We start from the raw sequence: 23,527 nt of genomic DNA, 5'->3' as shown, positions 1-23,527 counted from the left end.
CCATCAACAAAATGAAAAGACAATCTCCTGGATGGGAGAAAATGGATACAGCCATAATGGAAAACAGTATGGAAGTTCCTAAAATAATAAAAAATAGAACTACCATATGATTCAGTAATCCCATTTCTGGGTATATATTCACAGGAAATGAAATCACCGAGGTAGAGTACTCCCACGTTCACTGCAGCACTATTCCCAACAGCCAAGATACGAAAACAACATCAGTGCTCTTTGATGGATGAACTCAGCCTTAAATAAGGAGGAAATCTTGCTATTTGTGATAACGTGGATGGACCTTGAGGGCATTATGCTACGTGAAAAAAGTCAAATAGAGAAAAACAAACACCATATGATCTCACTTATATGTAGAATAAAAAAACAACAACAAGCTCACAGATACAGAAGAGAGACTGGTGGTTGTCAGAGGCAGTGTGGGCAAAATAGTCAAAAGGTACAAATTGCCAGTTATGAAATAAATATATCAGGGGGATGTAATGTACAGCATGGCAAATGATATTTAATAATACCATGTTTTATATTTGAAAGTTGCTAAGAGAGTAGATCTTAAAAGTTCTCACCACAAGAAAAAAAATTATAACCATGTATGGTAATGGATGTTTGTGATGATCATTTTGTAATATATGCAAATGTCAAATTACTATGTTATATACCTCAAACTAATATAATGCTATATGTCAATTATACCTTATAAAAAAATTTCTTAAAAATGCAGGCCTAAAAACCTAAAGCCAAGTTAAGCCAATTATGTTTAGCAAAGTCAAAAATCTTGTCACATTATTGGAAAACCTACTTTGAGATTACCCGGTTCAAACCCCTGCTGTCAGAAAGAGGAGTCACTTCTACAACAATCTGCACCAATGCTCACCTGGCATCTGCTTAATTATTTTCAGTTTTTGGTTTGTTTGAAAGCTTCAACTGTTCTTTGTTATATTACGCCTAAATTTGCTTTATTGTATGTAATACTTATTGGACTGGGTCTGCCTACTGGTGAAACACAAAATACCAGGTGACTAGTCTGAGAGTAAATTTTTTTAATATATATCCAGCTGGTCCTCCCTTTCCGAGTTACATGTATCCATTTCCCTCAATTCTTTCCCCAGAACCTGTTCTCCAGGCCCTGGGCCACTTTGGCTGTTTTCCTCCTCATTGACTCTGCCCATTATGTGAATCACCTCAAATCAAGCTTTTCTGAAGATCTGGTGCTCTCTGTCCAAAAAGATACAACATATTCATATATGAGTTCTATTTGTTTAGTTTCCCTCAATAACCCAGGAAATTAATATTGCAAATTTTTAAAATTTATTCTAGAAGAATTGCCTTAGCTTTCTCAATGAACAATTGCAGAGCATTCTTTCCATACCTGCTGCTATGACTAGTTGACAATAAAACCTCCTCCAAATTCAATATTATTATTTTGACATTTGAAAAAAGCCAACTAAATGAATTTTTTTTCCTCAAATGCTGCTTATAGCCTGAGTTTTATACTACTTACAAACCAAAGGGTATTTCAGGGTATGAATAAAAATTAAATGTACTTTATTCTACTTATCAATTATAACATTTACAAATGTCACTGGCCTAAGAACCAATAAAATAACTGGGTAAAAACTTCCAGAATTAAAACAGAGGTTAGATTCTTTTGAGCAGACCAGAGTTTAATAAATGACTTTGACATTTTTCAGATAAAATAAAATTGGTTTTGCCTTCAAATATTAAAATACCCTAATTAGCTATAGAGTATAGAAAACAAACATTTAAAGTAGAAAACAAAAGTTTAAACTTTTGTTTAAAGTAGAAAACAAACATATTTTGAAAGCATTATTATTAACTTAGAAAGCCTCATAAGTAATATGTAATTGGATAAGCATCAATGACACTCTTAAACTTTCCCAAACTCTAAAATTTTGAACTCAGTTTATATTTCATTTCTAAAATATCAAGCATTTTTGAGTATCTCAAACTTTTTAGAAAAGCAAATATCTATAATAAAGATTCTATACCTAAATTATTTTACAATAACAGACTTAAACTCATTTTGCTCAGATTATTTTATTTACAGACAAACTGGTAAGTAATGAAGCACAGTCCCCAAACATTAGCTGACATCACTTACCAAAAGATGGCGTTTTGTTTGCTTATAATAACAGGGTTTTTTTTTAAGAGCGCAATATTTTCTTCTATTTTGAGATGTAAATTCACATTATGAAAAAATCATGTCATTGACATATCAATTATCTAGTTTGTAATCATATTTATATACTTTAAGTCTATTATTTTTTTTGAAATTTAAAAATGGTTAAGATGCTTTATGATACTTCCTAAATTATACTACCTGTAACATAACCCCAATTTGGAATCTTCTAAAATTAGAATTTAAGATATAATTTTAAAAGAATATACATATATATATTCCTGCATAGTATCTACATACATGTAGTATAGACGTGTACACGTGTGTCTGTGTGTGCGTGCGTGTGTGCGTGTGTGTGTGTGTGTGTGTGTGTACAAACAGTTTTCTTACCCCTGAACTTATCTCCGTGCCTCTTGGCTGACTTTGCTGTTGCTTATGGTGTCCCGTCAGCAAGCCTCCAGCAGTAAGGTTTGGAAAGCTCTGAAGATAAGCCTGTGACCCTGAGAAATTTCCTTCTGCCTTCCCCACCAAGGCTGGTTGTTTCTCTTGAGCATTCCCATGCTCTGGCCCAGCTTGTCCAGCAATGTGCTGATTTGGAAAGAATGGTAATATGCCCATTCCAGCTGTTAGAGTTGTTTGAGTTGGAATCAGATTAGATGCTGTAGTCAACCACAAATGCAAGAAGCTTTTGGTTAGACGAGAATTATTCACAACAGTCCTTTGATTTTGTTAACTTACAGGGGAAATATATCTATTAGAGAACAGTTACACTCAGAAGGTGAAGTTAGTGCTTGTAAAGTAGCAGGTTCCTATATGGAAAAACAAAAACCTCTAACAGTAATCATGCTTTTCTTATATTCAACAACTTCCAGGATAATATCAAGGATATTTTTTTAATTCCAAGTTTTAACTGTATATTTTAGAATTTGAGAGCAAAATGTATGTATTTTTTGGCACTTAAGTTATATCAGGTACCTTCTTTTTTATGCTCGATCACTGTAATTTGCCTGCTTCCATATTTGAAGGGAATAATTAAATAAGTCTTCATTTAAAAAAATTCTCTGACACTTAAAAATAAATTTAAATCCAATAATAAATTTGATCAGCTGACTTGCACCAGTTCATAAGAGCTGACTGTGCATATCTTTTCCCAGCTCCTGAATTAGAAGTCTTCCCACGGGTAGTGGGCAACTGGCAATGAGTTGTAGTGTTTACACAAGGAACTCCAAAAATGCTACAAAAAATCAAGACTTTTTTTTTAAGCCTAGACAGCTGGTTTTTAAACATCAGCACACCACTGGTTTAAAAAACACCAATATTTGTGAATAGATAGGCACCAAATATAACACAAAGTTTTACATTTTTATTTACAGGAAATAACAAGAAATTCTGGAAGAAATGAAAGTTTTAGTAGGAAAATTCTGAACCATTTCACTTTTTAAAAAATCTGTACTTCAAAATCAAGAGAAAAGAGCTAATTTTGGTAACTACTTCAAGTCAAATTCATATTTTATAGATTCACTACACAAATTTCTTTAATTATTTCTAGTACTAAATATTTAGAGGTGGATACTTAAGCTCTTTTAGCAATGTATTTATTTGGACACTGAATTTTCAGTGTTCTTAAAGCAGTGCATGCTAAAGCAAATGGTCTATTATTTAATTCAACACAAATAATAAACATTTGCATAAGCTTTTAGTGATACAAAATTTAATTTTTAGAACAGGCCTCATCATACCATAAAATTTCTACACCTGTCTGTATCCTAGTTCAACTTCTGCACAGTCGATTGCAACAGTCAGAACTGATGGACTCATTTAGTCATTTGACTCACTGGTTTTATGTAGAGGCTAAATATGCTACCCAAATTTAACTTTTTTTAAAAAAATTTTTTATTACTGGTGGCCCTTCTCTTTTCCCAGCATAATCACTTCAAACAAATTTCAATTACACTTCAAACTGAAAGTGCCTTTCAAAATCGCATCCAAATAAGAAATCTTGGTATAACCTACCACCTGCTCTTGTTTTTCTAAAATAATAGTTTTGTTTAATTTGTCATCTTTTCAGAAGCCCAACGTACACATGTCATTATTTTTCTTCTACTACTAGTTTGGAGATCACATTTAAAAAAACATTATAATCAAGTAAATCATCAAAGTTTACATCAGAATGCCACATATTTCCTTAAAAGCTAAGGGTTTCTTATTCAGGCAAAAATTAAATGGATACCTATGTAATATGTTGTCAGCCCAGCAGGCAGCATGTCAGTCTCAAAGGGATCTATGTCTTTGCCTCAGGCTGCGTGAACCCTCATCAAATATTAAAGCATATCCAACAGGGAAAGTGTGATCTTGGCATGCCAGCAAGTCCATCAATAACTTATCAATAGTTCTCTAATATTAAAAATAGGAAAGCCAAGAGGGCTCTTAAAATTTTAAAAAACTGAATAAAACTCAACTTTGACCTTTCTGTAAATAAAAGCAAGATATAGGTAAACCATCTTTAAATCTCTAATGTGACTGTTTATGGACTTGTCAGTAAATGCATATCATTTACTTTTGTGTGCTTCTCCAGGATGACCCAACTCTGTTTTCAAAGGAAGTGCTGACCCTATCCCTACTGTGGTTTGAAGTACCACGGCTGGGGGATCGCCAAGTAAGCCTGGTTTCTGCAAGAGAAGAAAAGAAAGTTAGACTTCTGCCCGTGGTCATGAAGAGACTACCACATGGGAAAATTCATCAACAATCTGACCAGCAGCCTGAGTCTAAGAAGGGAATGAATTCAATTCAAAGGAAAAAAAAGTAAGTCCATACTTACATTATTAGTATGAATATTCTCAAACTTCAGTAACTGTTGCTGTACTGGTGGTACGTGAGAAAGATTCTGAAGGAATAAATTGGAAGTATTACCCGTAACTGCGCTCTGTGAAAATGATAGAGCATTCCGTTAGTTTAACTTTGGAAAGCTATTTGTCATAGAACCCAATTCATTTTAAAGGTCAATTCTCCAGATCTGAGCATAAGCAACGGCTTCTTAATATGCCACTTTCCCACTTTAGGCAACGTAATTAATTCTTTTAATAACATACAAGATGTGACCACGTAGTCATGAAACTAACGCCACATCCTCTCCTTTTCTTTTCTTCCATCCTTCTTCCTTCCCTCACCCCTTTTCAGCTTCCATGTCATTCAATCATTTATTTCTTCACTGAATCATCCAACAAATATTTATTGAGCAGTTTCTATGCGCCAGGCACTGTGTTACATAGTGAGAAATGCAAAATACGACCTGCCCTCACGGATCTTAGAGGCTCCTGGGGAAGGGAGACATTCATTAATTATAAAAACATTAAATTACAAATGGTGATGAGCATCTGAAGGAAACACACAGGAGCTCTGAGAATAGCTGGGGATTTGATTTAGATTGGTAAATTCAAGGAAGGTTTCCCTGAGGAACTAACTCTTGCGCAGAGATCTGAAGGCTGTGCAGAAGTAACTAGGTGAAATCTGGGGGACTTAGGTGCTGTTGGGGTGGGGAGCATGCCAGGCAGAAGGAACAGCAGGGGAGCAAAGACCTAAGGAGAAGAGATCAAGGTCCTCTGAGGACCAAAAGCAGGCCACTGCTGCTGGGATAGGAGAGGCCTGCTTGGACAGGCCTTCTGGGCAAAATTAAACATTCTAGTCTCAATTCTAAAATAAAGAGAGTATCGTCAATACTCTGAACTCCCCTCCCATGTCACTCTTCACACCTTATTGTAATTCACATTTGTTTTCTGTATTTGTTGAAATTCTCTAAGAACAAGGACTGGGAATATTTTTGTTCCCTGCTGTAGCCTCAGTGACTGGCAGTGTCCAGTAGAGGTCAGATTCCCAATAAAATCTGCGGAGTAATTGAATGAATAAATACCCTATAATGTACAAGGTCCTATGTTAGAGCCTAAGAATGAAAACTAAATAAAAGATAAACCTTCCCCTTAAAAAGCTGCATTTAGGACTAGATGCTCATTCACTCAATCTCCATCAATCATCACTTACGCATTAGGTTGGATTTGTAACTAGGCTCCTATTCAGATAGAGCCTCCAGCAGGACCTGAGAGTAATGCGTACTACTCATCTCCAATATTTTATTTATATATACAAATACATTTTAAAATACTAATCTGAAAAAGGTATGAAAAATATTTTTTATTCTAATAAGAATTATTTTTATATAGATTACATTTTAAGAATTAAGAGCTCATGTTCATTTTTTTCTTTCTGTAAATACTTTAAGACCACCTAAGACTTGTTTTTAACCACTTATTTCTAGAAAAATAAACCACAAAATAACCTCCTTCCCTTCTTAATGCCCTATAAGCAGAAATCAATAGATAGAACTTTACTGCTTTGATCAGCTGAATTTGATCTCATGTACTCATTATGTTTTCAGGTAGCTATAGTTATTACTAAGGATTTGTTTAAAAAACAAAATACTTGTTTAACTTCATGGGAATTTTAAACTTTAAGAACAAACAAATGAGTCACTCCAAGTTTTCATACTGCAGTACTCAATGCTATTTATATACCTGATGGGCTTTATTCAAATGCAAAAACGCAGGGGAGATGGATGGGTTCATCAGATGGGGCAAGCTGTGAGGTGTTCCGAGAACTGCTTTAAGAAAATAAAAGTAAAAATTAAACTTTATGATATGATAAAAACAAACTCCAGAAAGGGCAAATAAATATTTTTTTAACTTAACAAATTCATGCAAAGTTCAATGATATACTGACCTTGTCATTGCACAAAAAGTGGCAAGCTCCCTTCCCTGTGATTCAAACCAAAATTCCAACACCTTCTATCATCATAATAAAACACCAAACCTAGCCCTTCTTTTCTCTAGTGCTTAGAGCAACAAAACTAATTCCATCTTTTAGTGAGTATAATACTAACTGAACCCATGTTACTTGCTCCGTATTTTTGTTAGGTGTTTGGGACATTTTGGCAGGGAATGGGGGGCTGGAGGAGGGAAGGACAAGATACAGACTTTTCCTTTGAAAAGCCTAAAATCCATTTAAGAAGATAATATATGTACAGAAAAATATTTACATAATAAAAAAAGAAACAGTACTGTACATATTTGATAAAAAGAATAAATGGTAACCACACTTTTTATCAAGTTTGCCTGAGTACAAATACCAGAGTATGTATCAAAAGAGATGTTTTCAGAACAGGGGCGCCTGGGTGGCTCAGTCAGTTAAGTGCCTGACTCTTGATTTCAGCTCAGTTTTGACTCTTGGTTTCAGCTCAGGTTGTGATCTCAGGGTCCTGAGATTGAGCCGCATCCAGCTCTGCTCAGTGTGGAGTCTGCTTAGAGTTTCTTTCTCCCTCTGGCCTTCTCCAGGTGCGCACACACTCTCTCTCTCAAATCAATCAATCAATCTTTTTAAAAAGGAGGGGGATGTTTTCAGAATAAATAGTATAGAGACAAAAAGGACCATGAGATAGAAAATATATGAAGTAATTTCATCTAATTATTATAAAGCAACTGGAAATTGTCAGGAGTAGAAAGCACTTCAAAAAGCATTTAATTTCAGGATGCCTGGCTGGCTCAGTTGGTAGAACATGTGACTCATGCAGCAACTCTTGATCTCCCAGTTGTGAGTTCAAGCCCCACGGTGGATATAGAGCTTACTTAAAGAGTTGTGTTGTTTTATTTTAAGAAAAAAAAAAGGGGGGGTAAAATATAAGTGTCTTTAAAAAGAGCATTTAACCCAATGATCAAAAATATTTGGATATTGGGGCACCCAGGTGGCTCAGTTGTTAAGCGTCTGCCTTCGGCTCAGGTCATGATCCCAGGGTCCTGGGATCGAGCCCCATATCGGGGTCTCCCTCTCCCACTCCCCCTGCTTATGTTCCCTCTCTCACTGTATCTCTCTCTGTCAAATAAATAAATAAAATCTTTTAAAAATTGGATATTATATATGTAATATATAACATGTCTACAAGTTTATCCCGTGTTTTCAAAAGTACATTTCAAGTTTTATTACTTGCTAAACCAGTCCATTTCATCTTTGGAAAAATGCCCATTAGAAAGTGCTTTCTATAGAATGAGTCCATTTCACAATTGGTGGTAGGAAGATTAGGTCATTAGCCTGAGCTGTTTATAAAGACAGACTGTTTATTAGGAAAGAGGGATAAAGATGGGCATTTCATAATGATAAAGGGGTCAATTCATCAAGAGGATACAACAATCTTAAATGTGCCTCAAATAACAAAGCTTCAAAATATATAAGGCAAAAATTTCTAGAACTGAAAAAGTAGACAAATCCACAATTATGGTTAGACATTTCAACACCACCTCCTCCCTTTTTTCAGTTAGTCACTGTATTTTGTTACAAAACATTAATATTTTTTCCCTAGCTTCTAATGAATACAGTATTTCCCAGTTAAAAACAACAGCCATTGGAATCAAAACACCCAGAAAATGTCTACAGTCTCACATCTAACTGCCCTTATTCTTAGCTCTTGGCTAGATCTCCCATTGTGCCCCATCCTCCCCTCCTCAAGAACGCTTGAACAACACTATCAATCAACAATATATACAAAGGACTATAATATGTCATGACGAAATGAGGTTTATCCTAGGAATGAAAGGTTGGTTTAACACTGAAAAATCAATGTAATTCATCATGCTAGCAGACCAAACAAAAACAAAAAACACATATGATCATCTCAGTTAATGGAGAAAATCACTGGATACATTCCAGCAATTACCATGACAAAATTTCTCTGCAATATAGAAATAGAAGGCAAAGTTCCCAGCCTGAAAAAGAAAATCTGTGAAAAAGCTACAGCTGACATAATAAAAGAATTAATGCTCTCTCCTTAAGGTCAGAAACAAAGCAAAGATGTCCACTCTCACAAATTATGCTGGAATTTCTGTCTATTGCAGTAAGGCAAGAAAAAGAAGTAAAAGGCATACATATTGGAAAGGAAGAAATAAAATTGTGTTTATTTGTGGATTATATGATTGTCTATATAGAAAATCCTAAGAACAAAAACCTACAAGAAATAAGCTAGGTTTGCAAGATACAATATATACAAAATCAATTGTACTTGTATATGCTAGCAACATGAAATTCAAAATTGAAATTTAAGAAGCAAAACTATTTAAAGTCCTATCAAGAAATGTAGGATACTACAGATAAATCTGACAAAATATGTGTAAGATTTATACCCTGAAAACTAAAAACTACTGTTGCAACAAATTAAACAAGACCTAAATAGAGAAATATTCCATATGTATGGCTCAACCTCAAAACTGTCAATTCTGCCCAAATTAGTATATAGATTCAACACAATCCCAGCCAAATTACTGACATTTTTCGTAGAAATTGACAGGCTGGTTCTAAAATTTCTATACAAATACGAAGGACATAGAATAGGCAAAACAAATTGAAAAAAAGAAGAATAAAGTTGGAGGACTTACACTAACTGACTTCAGGGCTTATTATAAAGCTACATTTATCAAGACAATGTAGTACTGGGATAAAGACAGACATTTAAATCAATGGAATAGAATAGAGAGTCCATAGATAGAGCCATGCATACATAGTGAACTTTAATGGAAGTTCAGTGGAAAAAGGGTAATCTTTTTTAACAAATGATGCTGGAACATCCGTAAAAAAAATTAACCTAGAACTTTACTTCACATCATAAATAAAAATTAACTCAAAATGAACCATAGATTTAAATATAAAAGGTCAAATTATAAAACTTCTCAAATATGAGAGAACATCTTAATGACCTTAAATTTGGCAAAGATTTCTTAAATCTGACAAAAGATGTACAAATTATAACAGACAAATAATAAACTGGACTTCACCAAAATAATAAGTTTTATTCTTCAAAAGACATTGTTAATAAAGGACATCTTATGGAGTGAAAAAATATTTGCAAACTCATGTATACAACAGCAGACTTGCATCTGGAATAAAGAACACTTATAACCTAACAAGAAAAACATAACTCAATTTTAAAATGTGCAAAATATTTAAAAAGATATAACAAACAGATATAAAGATGGCTAATTAGCATATTAAAAGATGTTCAAAACCATCAGTCAAAAAGAATACTCAAAATCACAGTGAGATAGCACCACATAAAACAGAAAACATAAAGCAGAAAGGCTAAAATTAAAGCACTAACATGTCAAGTGTTGGTGAGAAGACTGAGCACACTGATGTCCTAGACAGTGTTGGGTGAGAATACAAAGTGGTTTAACCACACTGGAAAACAGTTGGCAGAGTTTCCTATAACTTAAACATACATCTATCTACCATATGCCCCAGCCATTCCATGACTAATTTACTGGCGAGAAATTAAAGCATAAGCCTACGTAAACACTAGTACACAAATGTTCACAGAAATTTTATTTGTAATAATCCCAAACTAGAAATAACCTAAATGTTCATCAGCAAGTCAATGAATATGCAAATTATCGAATGGAATACTACTCCTCATTAAAAAGAAAAAAAATTATTGATACATGCAGCAACACAAATGAATCTCAGTAAGCTGAGTGAAAAGAAGCCAAACAGTACATACTGTATGATTCCATTTATAGAAATTTCTAGAAATACAAGCTAGAGTGACAGAAATCAAATCAGTATGTTCCTGGGGACGGAGGAGAGGGAGATTACAAAAGGCCAGAGGAAACTTTTGAGAGTAATGAATATGTTCATTATTTTGATTATGGTGATAAACATTTCAAAATTTATTTACACTTATAATTTTATACATGTCAAGACATCGTTTTTTACACTCTATGTGCCAATTAATATGCAATTATGCCTCAATAAAGCTGTTAAAAATATAATTTATAAGACTACAACAAATCACACACTACGTAAAATTTAAAATGGACACACACACATATATAAAGAAAGAAGTCTAGAATATTTACACTGTATTGTATTTTTGAAGGTGGTTAAAAGGTCTGGATTGAAGAGAAAAGACCGGTATGGTCAGAGTAACATAACCAAATTGGGCCTGGGAGGAAAGTCAGTCTGACAGAGGCGTACAGATTAGACAGAAAAGGCAGACAACAGTAGTCAGGAATTTACAGACCAGACCACATGTGAGTAAGCAGGTATGTGTGAGTTGTGGAACAGAGATGTAGAGGAAGGGGATTCATCTGTAAATAAATAATTAAGTCCCTTTCATTATAAAAAACAGTGCTGTTTTAGGTGCATGAGATGAACAAGACATAAATCTTTGCAATTATGGAACTTACATTCTAGTGGGAGAGCAAACTATAAACAAGTAAATATGTGTGAGGTATGTGAAAAATAAAACAAGGGTATAAATATAAGCATATTATATATACTACATTTAATATAAACATAAGGAATTATAATTCTTAGCTTGCTCTGAGCCCTCTGTGAGTAGCTCAAAGTATAGTAAGGGACAGAGTTAAGATAGAAAGGACATAGTGTTCGGGCGCCTGGGTGGCTCAGTCGTTAAGCGTCTGCCTTCGGCTCAGGTCATGATCCCAGGGTCCTGGGATCGAGCCCCACATCAGGCTCCCTGCTCTGCAGGAAGCCTGCTTCTCCCTCTCCCACTCCCCCTGCTTGTGTTCCCTCTCTCACTATCTTTCTGTCAAATAAATAAATAAAATCTTTAAAAAAAAAAAAAAAGGACACAGTGAAGGAAATACAGATGGAACTTATTGACTAACAAGACACTTTGTCTTTCCTGAACACGAAGAAACTTTCCATACATCCTCCAGAAGCTTTGCATGTGTTCAAGTGAGGTAGATTTCATCCTCCTCCCTTGCCACACCACACAAACAAAAAGCCATACTTGGTGAAATAATTTCTCCATCGGTGTAATAGTAGAAGATCTTATTTAAAATTGTGAAACCAGGGGCGCCTTGGTGGCTCAGTTGGTTAAGTGTCTGCCTTTGGCTCAGGTCATGATCCCAGAATCCCGGGATCTAGCCGCACATTGCACATCTGGCTCCCTGCTCAGCGGGAAGTCTGCTTCTCCCTCTGCCCTTCACCCCACTCGTGCTCTCTCTCTCCCCCCACCCAAATAATAAAATCTTTTTTAAAAATTGTGAAACTTGCACTAAAATAAGCGTATCAAAATAAAATAAAATAAAATAAGCATAATATCTAATGCCATACATCAATCTGAGTAGAAAGGCAATCTAGAGAATGTATATTCTCTACTATATGAAAAGGAAAAACAAAACAAAACAAAACAAAACAAAACCCAATACTGGAGAGGAGTTACTTAAGAGAGCCTAGATTCCAAAGGTGTGGCCAATACTTTCTAAAAGACCCAAGGAGCATGATATCCTGCCTGTAAACACTAACACAATCTTGGACTGTATTAACAGAAATATAATCATAGGAAAGAAATCTCACCACATTCTGTGTTCAAAACCCATTCACAGGATATGTGAATGTCTGTGTACACCATATTTCTGGACAGCCCAGAAAACCTAGGCTAATATCTACAAGAGGACAGCTAGTTGGGGAAACTAGAGAGTATTTCCTAGCACATGTTATAGAAAGTCAAATATAGACCTGTAATCTCCAAAGAAATTTATGAGGTGTAGAAAAAATGACTAGAACTCTTGTTCATATTTACTTTCATCTTTAAATAAAAATACTAAGCTTTATCATTTCTTAATATATGGGTTAACAAGGGTACATTTATATAACTGACATATAATTGATACATACAGTGTATATATTGGAGCTCTGCTCAAAATTCACTGATAGCGCTGCATAGTCAAAAAATAAATTTTTTTTTAAAGATTTTGTTTATTTATCTGACAGAGAGAGACACAGCGAGAGAGGGAACACAAGCAGGGGAAGTGGGAGAGGGAGAAGCAGGCTTCCCGCTGAGCAGGGAGCCCAATGCGGGGCTCGATCCCAGGACCCTGGGACCATGATCTGAGCCGAAGGCAGACGCTTAATGACTGAGTCACCCAGGCACCACCAAAAAATAAATAAATTTCAAAAAGACCACTGACCTAGAGAATAAAAGACAGGGAAAACAAAAAAATGACTAAGGTTTCATGATAGTGGTCTTCAAATATTATTAGAAGTCCTTTCTTAGGGAAGAAGCAATAGACTTATTCTGTGTTTCTTCAGAGGAAGAACTAGAATAAGTCACTAAAATTTTAGGGTTTACCATCTAATATAAAAAAAACCAAACCTCGTTATTAAATTTGTCCAACTAGGGAATAGGTTGCCTTGGGAAATAATGAGCCTCTTATGCTTTGAGTGGTCAAGACATAAACACATATCTCTATACCATTAAAACTGTAGAAAAGATATCTGATTATGTAATAGGCTGAGCCAGAAAACCTTTAACGCTGCTTCTTACACACAAATAATTGATGATTATAGGATATACTTACTACGAATATTGTTGTATAATAAAAAATTTAACTGGTCTTTGTCTCTGGTTCCTGGAAGGAAATCTCTAAATACTTAGAATTTTCTGAGTGATAGGAGTGTCTTTGTTATGCTAATGAGGTGACTCAAGGTGGACCCTGCCATGGCGCTGGTCAATGCCAGAAACACCAACCATGTGATTAGAGGGCTGGAGCGTTGGGTCCCGCGGTGTCAGCCAGACCTCCTGATCTCCAGACAGTGGAGGGAAACCGGAGGTTCAGTTCACTAACAGCCGATCAGGTCTACATAATGAAACTCCAGTAAACTCTGGATGCCAAATTTAATTCAGTGGAGATCCCTGGTTGATGAATACACAGATGTGCTGGGAGGGTAGTATGCCCTGATTCCAGGGGAAAAGAGCATAAAAGCTCTGCATACGGGGCCCTCCTAGACCTAGTGTAAGAGTATCTTCACTTGGCCATTTCTGAGTTCTATCCTTTATAATAAAACTATAATCATAAGTACAGTGCTTCCCTAAGTTCTATGAGTTGTTCTAGCAAATCATCAAACCAGAACCCCCCAAATCTGTGGCCAGTTGGTCAGAAACACAGGTGGTTTGGGGGACCCCCTGAGCTTGCAGCTGGTGCATGAAGCAGGAGCGGACCTGTGGATGACTAAGCCCTTAACTTGTGGGGTCTGTGCTAACCCTGGATAGTTAGTGCTAGAACCGAATTGCAGTCCACTAGTTGGTGTTAGACCAGTTGGGGTTGAAACAATAAGTATATTTAAACATTTTTTATGCTAAACTTTAGTGTTGAATATAAAAATTCACTTCTTCATAATGCTAAAACATAAATTTTACGTATGTATAGTTGTGCATTCCAAGAGGTGGGCTCTTACCAGAGGAAGAATACTAAATAGGTAGATATTCAGTATATACCAATATTATAAAGATTTCCATAATATTTTTGTCATTTTCCACAGAGTGAAACATCTTTTCAACAGAAAAGAGGAAAGAGGAAACATACCTTTAACACGTCTGAACAAAGTAATTCTGCTACTAAAAATATTACATGGAAAAGTAGCATATCCTTTGTTGATACAATCCATAACAACACAATGTGTTAATTATCTGGTCTCTAAATTCCTGTCAACAAAGAGCTAAGCCGGTTTTAATATTGAACATTTACTAAAAAGAAATTAGGAAACGCATAAGCAGACTGTATCTACCAAAAATAGTGAAAACCTATTATCAGTTCAGATCATTAATTAAAATTCACTGACAAGTCCTAGAAAAATATTTTTGGACTAATTTACTGTGTTTTTCATGCAAAACAGCACAAATTGGCTTCATGCCAACATTCTATATTTAATCTGTATCCATGTGCTTACCTGGTTTAACAGCTCGCCCACAGAGCTGGGGTTGTAGAAGAACTTGTAACATGGCGGGATTGTTTAAACTTTTCATAATTTGTACAGGATTTGGCTCTGGAAGTAAGCCTTTTTGATTACTGTGCATCTTCAATAAATATAGAAACAGGAAACATTAGAACAAGGATAAGTACAAAAGATGAAATTTTAAAGGTTTCTTCCAAAAATTCTCACTCCTCTGATCTTTATGATAAATGCAAATTGCTTTACATGATACATTTTTGTATATATTCTATCACAATTCTTAATTATAATGCTAAGATATTCTACTATACATCATATATTGAAATCCTCATAAAATGTCCCCATGAAATACAAATTGGCTTTAAGAGGACTAACAATTTAGTAAGATAAATCTCTTTATACAAGTAGAAAAATTTCAAGGGAATCTGAATTTATTAATGGGGAGATAATTTGTTGACACAGTATGAATACCTCATACTACAGAAGAGCCGTACTATAATGTTTATCTAAAGCATAATAATGTGGGTTGCCTTACAAAATTTTTTTCTTTTTTTAAGATTTTATTTATTTATCTGACAGAGAGAGACACAGCGAGAGAGGGAACACAAGCAGGGGGAGTGGGAGAGGGAGAAGCAGGCTTCCCGCCGAGCAGGGAGCCTGATGCGGGGCTCGATCCCAGGACCCTGGGATCATGACCTGAGCCAAAGGCAGACACCTAATGGCTGAGCCACCCAGGCGCCCCCCAAATTTTTTTTATAATAAAAGTCTTCATTAACTTCATCTTCTGAGACAAAGCTGAACTGCACTCACATACATGTGATTAGGTAGCTTCCTAAAAATATGAAATTGTTTTCTGTTTCAAAAACCAACCTGATAGATGAGAATATTAATATACAGTTATAAAATACTATAAACTTCTAGTCATAACAAAATGGAGAACTAATAATAGGAGTGGAATCCCTCTCTAAATCCAGATACTGTGAACATGAGAGGGAAAGGGTGACAGATCTGAGAACCAGACAAAATCTGTGAGAACTCCCTTAGAGAGATAGAAGGTGGCGGGTCTCGATGTGGAGGGAGAGACTTCCGCAGGGAGCATGAGAGAGCCTGGGTCTACAGCCAGTTTGGGGACGGGCTTTTGATTGTGCGACTGTAATGAGGGCTCTCCTGGCCAGCACACAGAGGGAAACCAGCAGCATTAACCCAGTGACAGTCACAGGACCACTGAATTAAGAGTTTCTCCAAGGCGCAGTGTTATCTGGTTGGGGTGGGAAAAGGGCTGTAGTCAAGGACAGACAGTAAAGGAGAGGTTCTCAGCCCTAGCTCCTCATCTGCATTCACTAAACCCTAGGTAAAATGAACAGGCTTTTGCTCTCACCTGTCCATCCTTCACTCCCTCGACCTCTAAACACTCACATATGAGGACACTGAAACCCTCCCAGGGAAATATGTATTCACAGAACACAGCTAGACATCCGGAGAATGTAGCCATTAAAAATTATAAGTAACAAACTGAACCACCTGTAATAGACAAACCAGAATTAATGGATACGAAATGATAAGAACACTACATAGTAACAGACATAATCGATACCCTTAAAAATTTTTTGTTAGTAACGTGAATCAAGGACAGTTACAAAGAATAACTAATTAGAAATACTGGGTATGAAAAACATAAATGTTAAAAAAAAAAAAAAGCAGCCCCCACTGCATACTTGACATCATTCTATGCACTTTACGTGGATTACATCACATAGTCCTCCTAAACAACTCTACAGCATGTTACTATTATCACTATTCTATAGACAAGGAAATTGAAGAAACTCATACAGAGCATTATTCTTAACCTCCATCCTGTGCTTGAACAGATAAATAGTACAATATGTGTGGTTGAAAAACAAAAGAGTGCCTTGAAAGATCAGTTCAAAAGAAAGCTCTAAGAAGACACAGGCAAAGGATAAAGAAGTGGAAAACGCAAATAAACAAAACAAAACACGGAAATAAGAAATACAAGCAAAAGAGAAAAAGGAAGGCAATAAAGAGGCCGGAAGTGTCAACCTGTATAAAATAGGAGTCCCTGAAGGAGAAGAAAGAAGAAGGGGATCTTTGAAGAAATGATGGCTGAGAATTTCTTGTTATTAAAGAAAAACTAAAGAACATGGAATGAAAGGGGTTACGGCATTCCAAAGATGATGTATAAGGAAAAAACACACCTAGTCACATTTTTGGGTTTGAAACTTAAGAACATCAAAGCTGAAGAAAAAATGCTAGAAGCTTCTACTGAGAAAGAACGTATTTCCAAAGGAACAAGAAATGAATTAATACCATCTTCTTCCTCAAAGCATCAACAGTGGATTTAAGAAGACAACAAATTAGTATTTCTGAAGTGCCAAAGGAACAGTTTTGAATCTACATTTTTAATATTTTTATATTCAGCTATTATTTAAATATGTGAAAGAAATAAAAATATTCCCAACTACACAAATTCTCAAAAGTTTTTACATTAATAACTTCTCTGAAAATGAGACATGAGATGCAGTAAATTCAAGACAATATTACATGATATGTGCAAATGAAGGTATGTAATAGCATAGTTAATTTCACTCTTGCATATAAAACCCAGTACCATGGAAAAAAAATACTTTAGGAAATCCTAAAATTAAAATGTAGACACCAATATGGTGGTAGGTGGGATAAGGAAGGAGGAAGTAAGATGGAGGTAAGATTGACTTAAGTGGGAAGAAAGGGATACTGATAAATCTAGGGGTGTAAATAAGTTAGGGGCAATCACCAATAGGATAAAGACAGAACACATTATTCTCAAATGTGAAGAAGAAATATTTTTTTTCCTTTTTTTTTTTTAGTAGTTATTGTCTATGGCTTTTTTTTTTCTCATCTACAAAACCTTAGCCCTCCAACTGCTTCTTGATCTTAGGGGCCTCAGATAATCTAAAAACCTCATTTAACAAACATTTGGTGTCTAGTGTAAAAGAGTATGATTGATGCCGAGGAGGAATACCAAGATACAGGACACAGGTCCCTGCCTTTCTAGAGAAGAATTTGTATGAAATGGACCAGCCAAGAATCCAACTGTCAGTCGATACAAGCTGTCCTTTGTTGACCACTGCTCCAACAGTGGTATGCACTCAACCAGTTTAATTCTCAAACTGCCATCCTCAGGTGGAAAATGCAGAATTCCATTTAATTTTCACTTTTAAAGGGGTGACGTTAAGGAAGGCACATTCGGGCTTGCTGGCTGAGGGGTTTCCTTCTTCCTGTCCCAGAGATGCTTACCTATTCCCACCTGCTCCCCAGGACAACCCACACTCAAAGAAAATTCTTATTTATCCAATAGTAGATGGAAAATGAAAATGGAAGAAAAAAGTATAGTTAAAAGAAAACATGATATAAGAGAATAGTCATCACTACATATTTAAGTAGTCTAAATGTACCAATTAAAGACAGATTTTTTAAAACATGTTTTTAGAGCAACATGTTAGCTATAAGACACATACCTAAAATAAAATGTACAGAAAGGTTGGTAATAAAGGGATGGCAAATATAAACTAAAAGAAAGTTGAAGTAGCAACTCTAACATCAGAAAAACACATAGAGGGGTAAAAGAATCAATATGACTATAAACAAATGTGTACCTAATAATTAATAATACCTATACCTATCTATCTATGGAGAAACAACTAATAGAATAAGGAGAAAAAGAAAACCCAACAATTCTACATGATAACTTCTAATACATTCCCCTCAGACACTGACAGATCAAACAGAAAAAAATAAGCAAAGATATAGAAGACTTGAGTCACAATTAATAAGCTCAAACTAATATTTATACACACATATATGCACATATAACTTTGTAACCCACAAACATAGAATGGATTGTTTTTGAGCATACGTGGCACATTCACAGAAAGTAACCATGCACCAAAGCAAAATGCAGCCACAATATCCCCTCCCCCCAAATCAACATTAGAGACTAGATTCTCTGACCACAATGCAATAAATTACAAATCTATGTCAGAAGAATAGTTTTTTAAAATTCCTAAGTGGATATAAACTGAAAAACAGAAACAAAAGTAATTAAGCTTTACGTGGAAAAGGAAATCATAGAACAATTTGTAACACTTACAATCTAAAATTTATGACACGTTGTACAGAGTTGTGGAATCACTATATCGTACACCTGAAATTAATATAACACTGTATATTAACTAGAAATGAAAGAAAAACTTAAAAAGCCAAAATAAAATAAAATTTAGGATACATAGGTATAGCATTAGTTAAAAAGAAACTTGATTTAAATACATTAACCAGAAAACAATACAGATTGAAAACAAAGGTGCTAAGTATTAATACCAATAAAGACAGAGGAGAAAGAGTAAACCCAAAGAAGAAAAAAAAACAAAACAAAACAAGGATATTATAAAGATAAGGGCACTGTGGAAAACTGTATGGAGGTTACTCAAGAAATTAAAAATAGTATTACTGTATGATCCAGTAATTCCTCTACTGGGTATTTACTCAAAGAATACAAAAATACTAATTTGAAAAAATACATACACCCCTATGTTTATTGAAGCATTATTTATAATAGCCAGGATATGGACGCAGCCCAAGTGTCCACTGATAGATGAATGGATAAGGAAAAGGTGAGATACACACACACACACACACACACACACAGGAATATTATTCAGCCAAAAAAAGATTGAAATATTGCCATTTGCAACAACATGAATGGATCTAAAAAGCATAATGTTAAGCGAAATAGATCAGAGAAAGACAAATACCCCATGGTGGAATTTATGAAACTAACAAAGAAAACAAAGAGACAAACTAAGAAACAAACTCTTCACTGTAGAGAACAAACAGATGGTTCCCAGAGAGGAGGTAGGTGGGGGGTGGGTGAAATAGGTGATGGGGATTAAGAGTACACTTATCATGAGGAGCGCTGAGTAATGTATCGAATTGTTGAATCAATATATTGTACACCTGAAACTAATAAAACACTATGTTATCTATGCTGGAATTAAAATTTTAAAAGGGCAGAAATAAGCAAAAGATAGAAATAATGAACAGAAAAAAGCTGTTTCTTTGAAAAGACAAAACAGGGAAATCTTTTGTAAGACTGATCAAAGAAGGGGTGTCTGGGTGGCTCAGTCGGTTAAGTGTCAACTCTTGATTTCGGCTCCGGTCATGATCTCAGGGTCATGGGATCAATTGAGCCCCGCTTCAGGCTCCGTGCTCAGTGTGGAGTCTGCTTGGGATTCTCTCCCTCTCCTTCTGCCCCCTGCCCAACTCGTGTGCGCTCTCGCGCTCTCTCTAAAAAAAAAAAAAAAAATAAAAGAGAAAAAAATGCAGATAAAATACACAACAAAAATGAGAACTAAATGGAACAATTTTATTTTTTTAAAGGTTTTATTTATTTGAGAGAGTGAGAGAGAGAACAGAAGTGGGGTGAGGGGCAGAGGGAGAGGAAGAGGTAGGCTCCCAGCCAAGCAGGGAGCCTGATACGGGGTTCAATCCCAGGACTTCAGGAGCATGAAGACAGAACAAATTTTAAAAATAATATTATAAATGAGTATGTGCCAATAAATTTGAAAACGTAGACAAAATGGATGAATCTATAGAATATAATCAAATGCCAATATGCCACAGAGAGAAAAATAAAACTAAAATATCTGGGGCACCTGGGTGGCTCAGTCGTTAAGTGTTTGCCTTCGGCTCAGGTCATGATTCCAGGGTTCTGGGATCGTGCCCCGCACTGGGCTCCCTGCTCCTCAGGAAGCCTGCTTCTCCCTATCCCACTCCCCCTGCTTGTGTTCCCTCTCTCACTGTCTCTCTCTTTCTCTGTCAATTAGATAAATAAAATTAAAAAAAAATAAAATAAAATGCATTGAAAATGTTTATCTTTATAAAAAAAAAAAAACTAAAATATCTAAATATCTGTAGAAGAAACTTAAGTGGTAACCAATGGTTTCTCTCTGTATGAGGCTCCAGGACTAGGTCTACATGCTTTCATGGATGAGACTTCTCACACTTTCAAAGAACAGGTAAGCCCTATTTTACATGAGTTGATCCATGAGATAGAAAGAAAAGGGGGAGAAGGAGAAAAAATAGTTAAATCATTTAATGAGGTCAGTATTCCCTTGATTCCAAAATAAATGATGGTACAAAAGATTTTAAGCATTTTTCACTTATGAGCACATGTGCACATAGCAAAATAAAATATTATCCAATCAAATCAAACAATGTACTGGAAAAAAATGTTATCAATTAGAGTTTATAATGGAATGATGGTTTAACATTAGGAAATCTATCAGTGTGATTCAGCACATGAATGGATTTAGGAAGAAATCACATGATTGTCTCAATAGTTATAGAAATACTTTGATAAATTTCAGTACCTATTCATGATTTTTTTTAATCTCAGAAAACCAAGAATCTGTCGAAAGCATCAATGCAAATGCATTACTTTTAAGATTGAGAAACATTTAAGATTTCTCATTGTCACTGATATTCAATCATGAAGGGCCCTGCACGCCATGCAAAGGAACCTGAACTTATGCAGGCATTAAAGAATATTAAGGAAGCAAATGACGCAATCTGATTTGAGGATGGAAAAGATCAGTCTCGAGGCACTGTGGAAGACGAATGATAGTGGTGACTACACAAGAGATTATTTTCATTGTCTAGGTGAGAAAAGAGGAGATCCTGAGTAAAGTAACGAAGATGCTGACAAGCCTCAAGGACTGAAGAGATGTTAGGATGTGCAACTGAAAGGATTTGCTAATATTTTCAACATCTAGATTGAGTTGCTGATTCAGATAATTTTAGTTTGGGGGAATGAGTGCCAAATACAGAACACAGAATTGTACATGTATGTCACACATGTGTAGTGGCATCAAGCCATGTAGGTGTTTGTTCTTCTCCAAGGGAGCAGAGTGCCCTGGTGCAGAGGTAGGCGACTGGATGGATTCAGAATTGTAAACTCAGCAAGTCCAGCCCAACATCACAGAACATAGAAAAGCAAGTTCCAGAGAAAAGATAGTTTTCTTTTCGGAATGTTGAAATTGAACTACTTATAGAACATGAAGGTGGGATGCTTAATAATCATTTGGAAATACAGATTTTGTGCTAAGGGCAAATGGGTTCAAAAATAGGCACTTGCAAGTCATTGCTGATAGGCAGTAACTGGGGCTGTTGGAGTACACAAGGAGAAGAAAGTGAGAAAGCCAAATACACATGTCTACTGATACCAGCCCTTAGGGAAAAAGAAGAAGGGGAAGGAACGGTTAGGCAGAAGAAGAATGGTGGGGTAGAATTCTAGAGTGGAGACTTTTAGACCAAGCAATAAAAGACTGAATAGCACCTATTCAACCTGAATACGGAGAAATCTCTTATTAATCTTAATGAGAACAGGTTCATATGAATAGTGGAGGCAGAAACCACAGTGCATCAGGCTGAGAGAGAAATGAAGACATGATGAAAGGAAGTGGGGCCTAATTGTTCAAGAAGCTCCAGGGGTGAAGGAAGAGTAATATAAAGGCCAGTATGTAGAGAGCATTTGTTAAAGGAAAGGATCTGAACATGTTTATAAGCAGATGGGATGGAGCTAGGGGAGCAAGAAGTAGACAGTAAGTAGAAAGGTAAGGATCAAGATCCTTGGAGATGGCAGACATGGTCATGAGCCCCAGCACTGGCAGGATGAGGCATGGCTCTTCCTCCAAGGAGGGGATCTTTGTCCATTTTGTTCACTGATGAATCATAAACATCTCTAACAGTGCCTAGCATGTAGTGGGTGCACAGTATGTATCTGTGGAATGAATGCTACGGAAGAGAAAAGGAAGTAAAAATAGGGACACAGGAGCACCCGGGTGGCACAGTAGATTAAGGGTCCGACTCTTGGTTTTGGCTCAGGTCGTGATCTCAGGGTCATGGGATCGAGCCCCACATTGGGCTCCATGCTCAGCTCAGAGTCTGCTTGAGTTTCTCTCTCTCCCTCCCCCTCTGCTCCTCCCCACCCATCCCCGCCATGCACACTCACACTCTCTCCCTCTCAAATAAATAAATAATCTTTTTTTTAAATATGGGGACATATTTGCTGGGGGAGTATGAGAAGAGTTGAATGAATGATCCAGCACATGACCTTTGTATTTCTAAACAGTAGGAGCCATGATCAGCTGACAGAAAGGACAAAGGCAGAAACAGAGTGAAGGTTTGAGATAGTTGCTGTAGAGAATGGAAAAGAGCAGCTGATGAGAGATGATGAGCTAAAGTTTTGCTGGGGACCAGGCATTAATGTATATTACACATGTGTAGTAGCACCAAGCCATGTAGGTATTTGTTTCTCTTCGAGAGGACACAGTGCCCTGGTGTAGAAGTAGGTGACTGCATGGATTCAGAATTCTAAACTCAGTGACTCTGGTCCAGCAGAGGCAATTTAACCAGAGGCACAATGTTGTCAGTCAAAGAGCTGAAGTTGTGACTCATGCAAGCAAGGGCAGGAGAATGACAGAACTGAAGAGGGGAAGGACAAACTACGAAAGAAGGGAGGAGGGATCCAGG

At 36.1% G+C, this 23,527-nt stretch overlaps 1 protein-coding gene across 2 annotated transcripts in view; it reads right to left on the bottom strand.

The window, feature by feature from the left end:
- RAVER2 (ribonucleoprotein, PTB binding 2) overlaps nt 1–23,527 on the bottom strand; it is a 92,242-nt gene that overhangs the window by 31,381 nt on the left and 37,334 nt on the right. The window contains exons 5-9 of one of the 2 annotated variants that reach the window (XM_021679961.1): nt 14,939–15,065; nt 6,718–6,803; nt 4,971–5,075; nt 4,710–4,821; nt 2,543–2,811 (exon numbers count right to left, since the gene is read on the bottom strand). In XM_021679961.1, coding sequence (XP_021535636.1) covers nt 2,543–2,811; nt 4,710–4,821; nt 4,971–5,075; nt 6,718–6,803; nt 14,939–15,065 — 699 coding nt within the window. The remainder of the gene's footprint in view (nt 1–2,542; nt 2,812–4,709; nt 4,822–4,970; nt 5,076–6,717; nt 6,804–14,938; nt 15,066–23,527) is intronic. The other variant, XM_021679962.1, reaches the window with a different exon arrangement.

This window comes from Neomonachus schauinslandi, chromosome 4, assembly GCF_002201575.2.
Source record: "Neomonachus schauinslandi chromosome 4, ASM220157v2, whole genome shotgun sequence".
Taxonomy (NCBI): Eukaryota; Metazoa; Chordata; class Mammalia; order Carnivora; family Phocidae; genus Neomonachus; species Neomonachus schauinslandi.
Note: the sequence above shows the minus strand (reverse complement) of the source record. Positions and strands in the feature narration are given on the sequence as shown.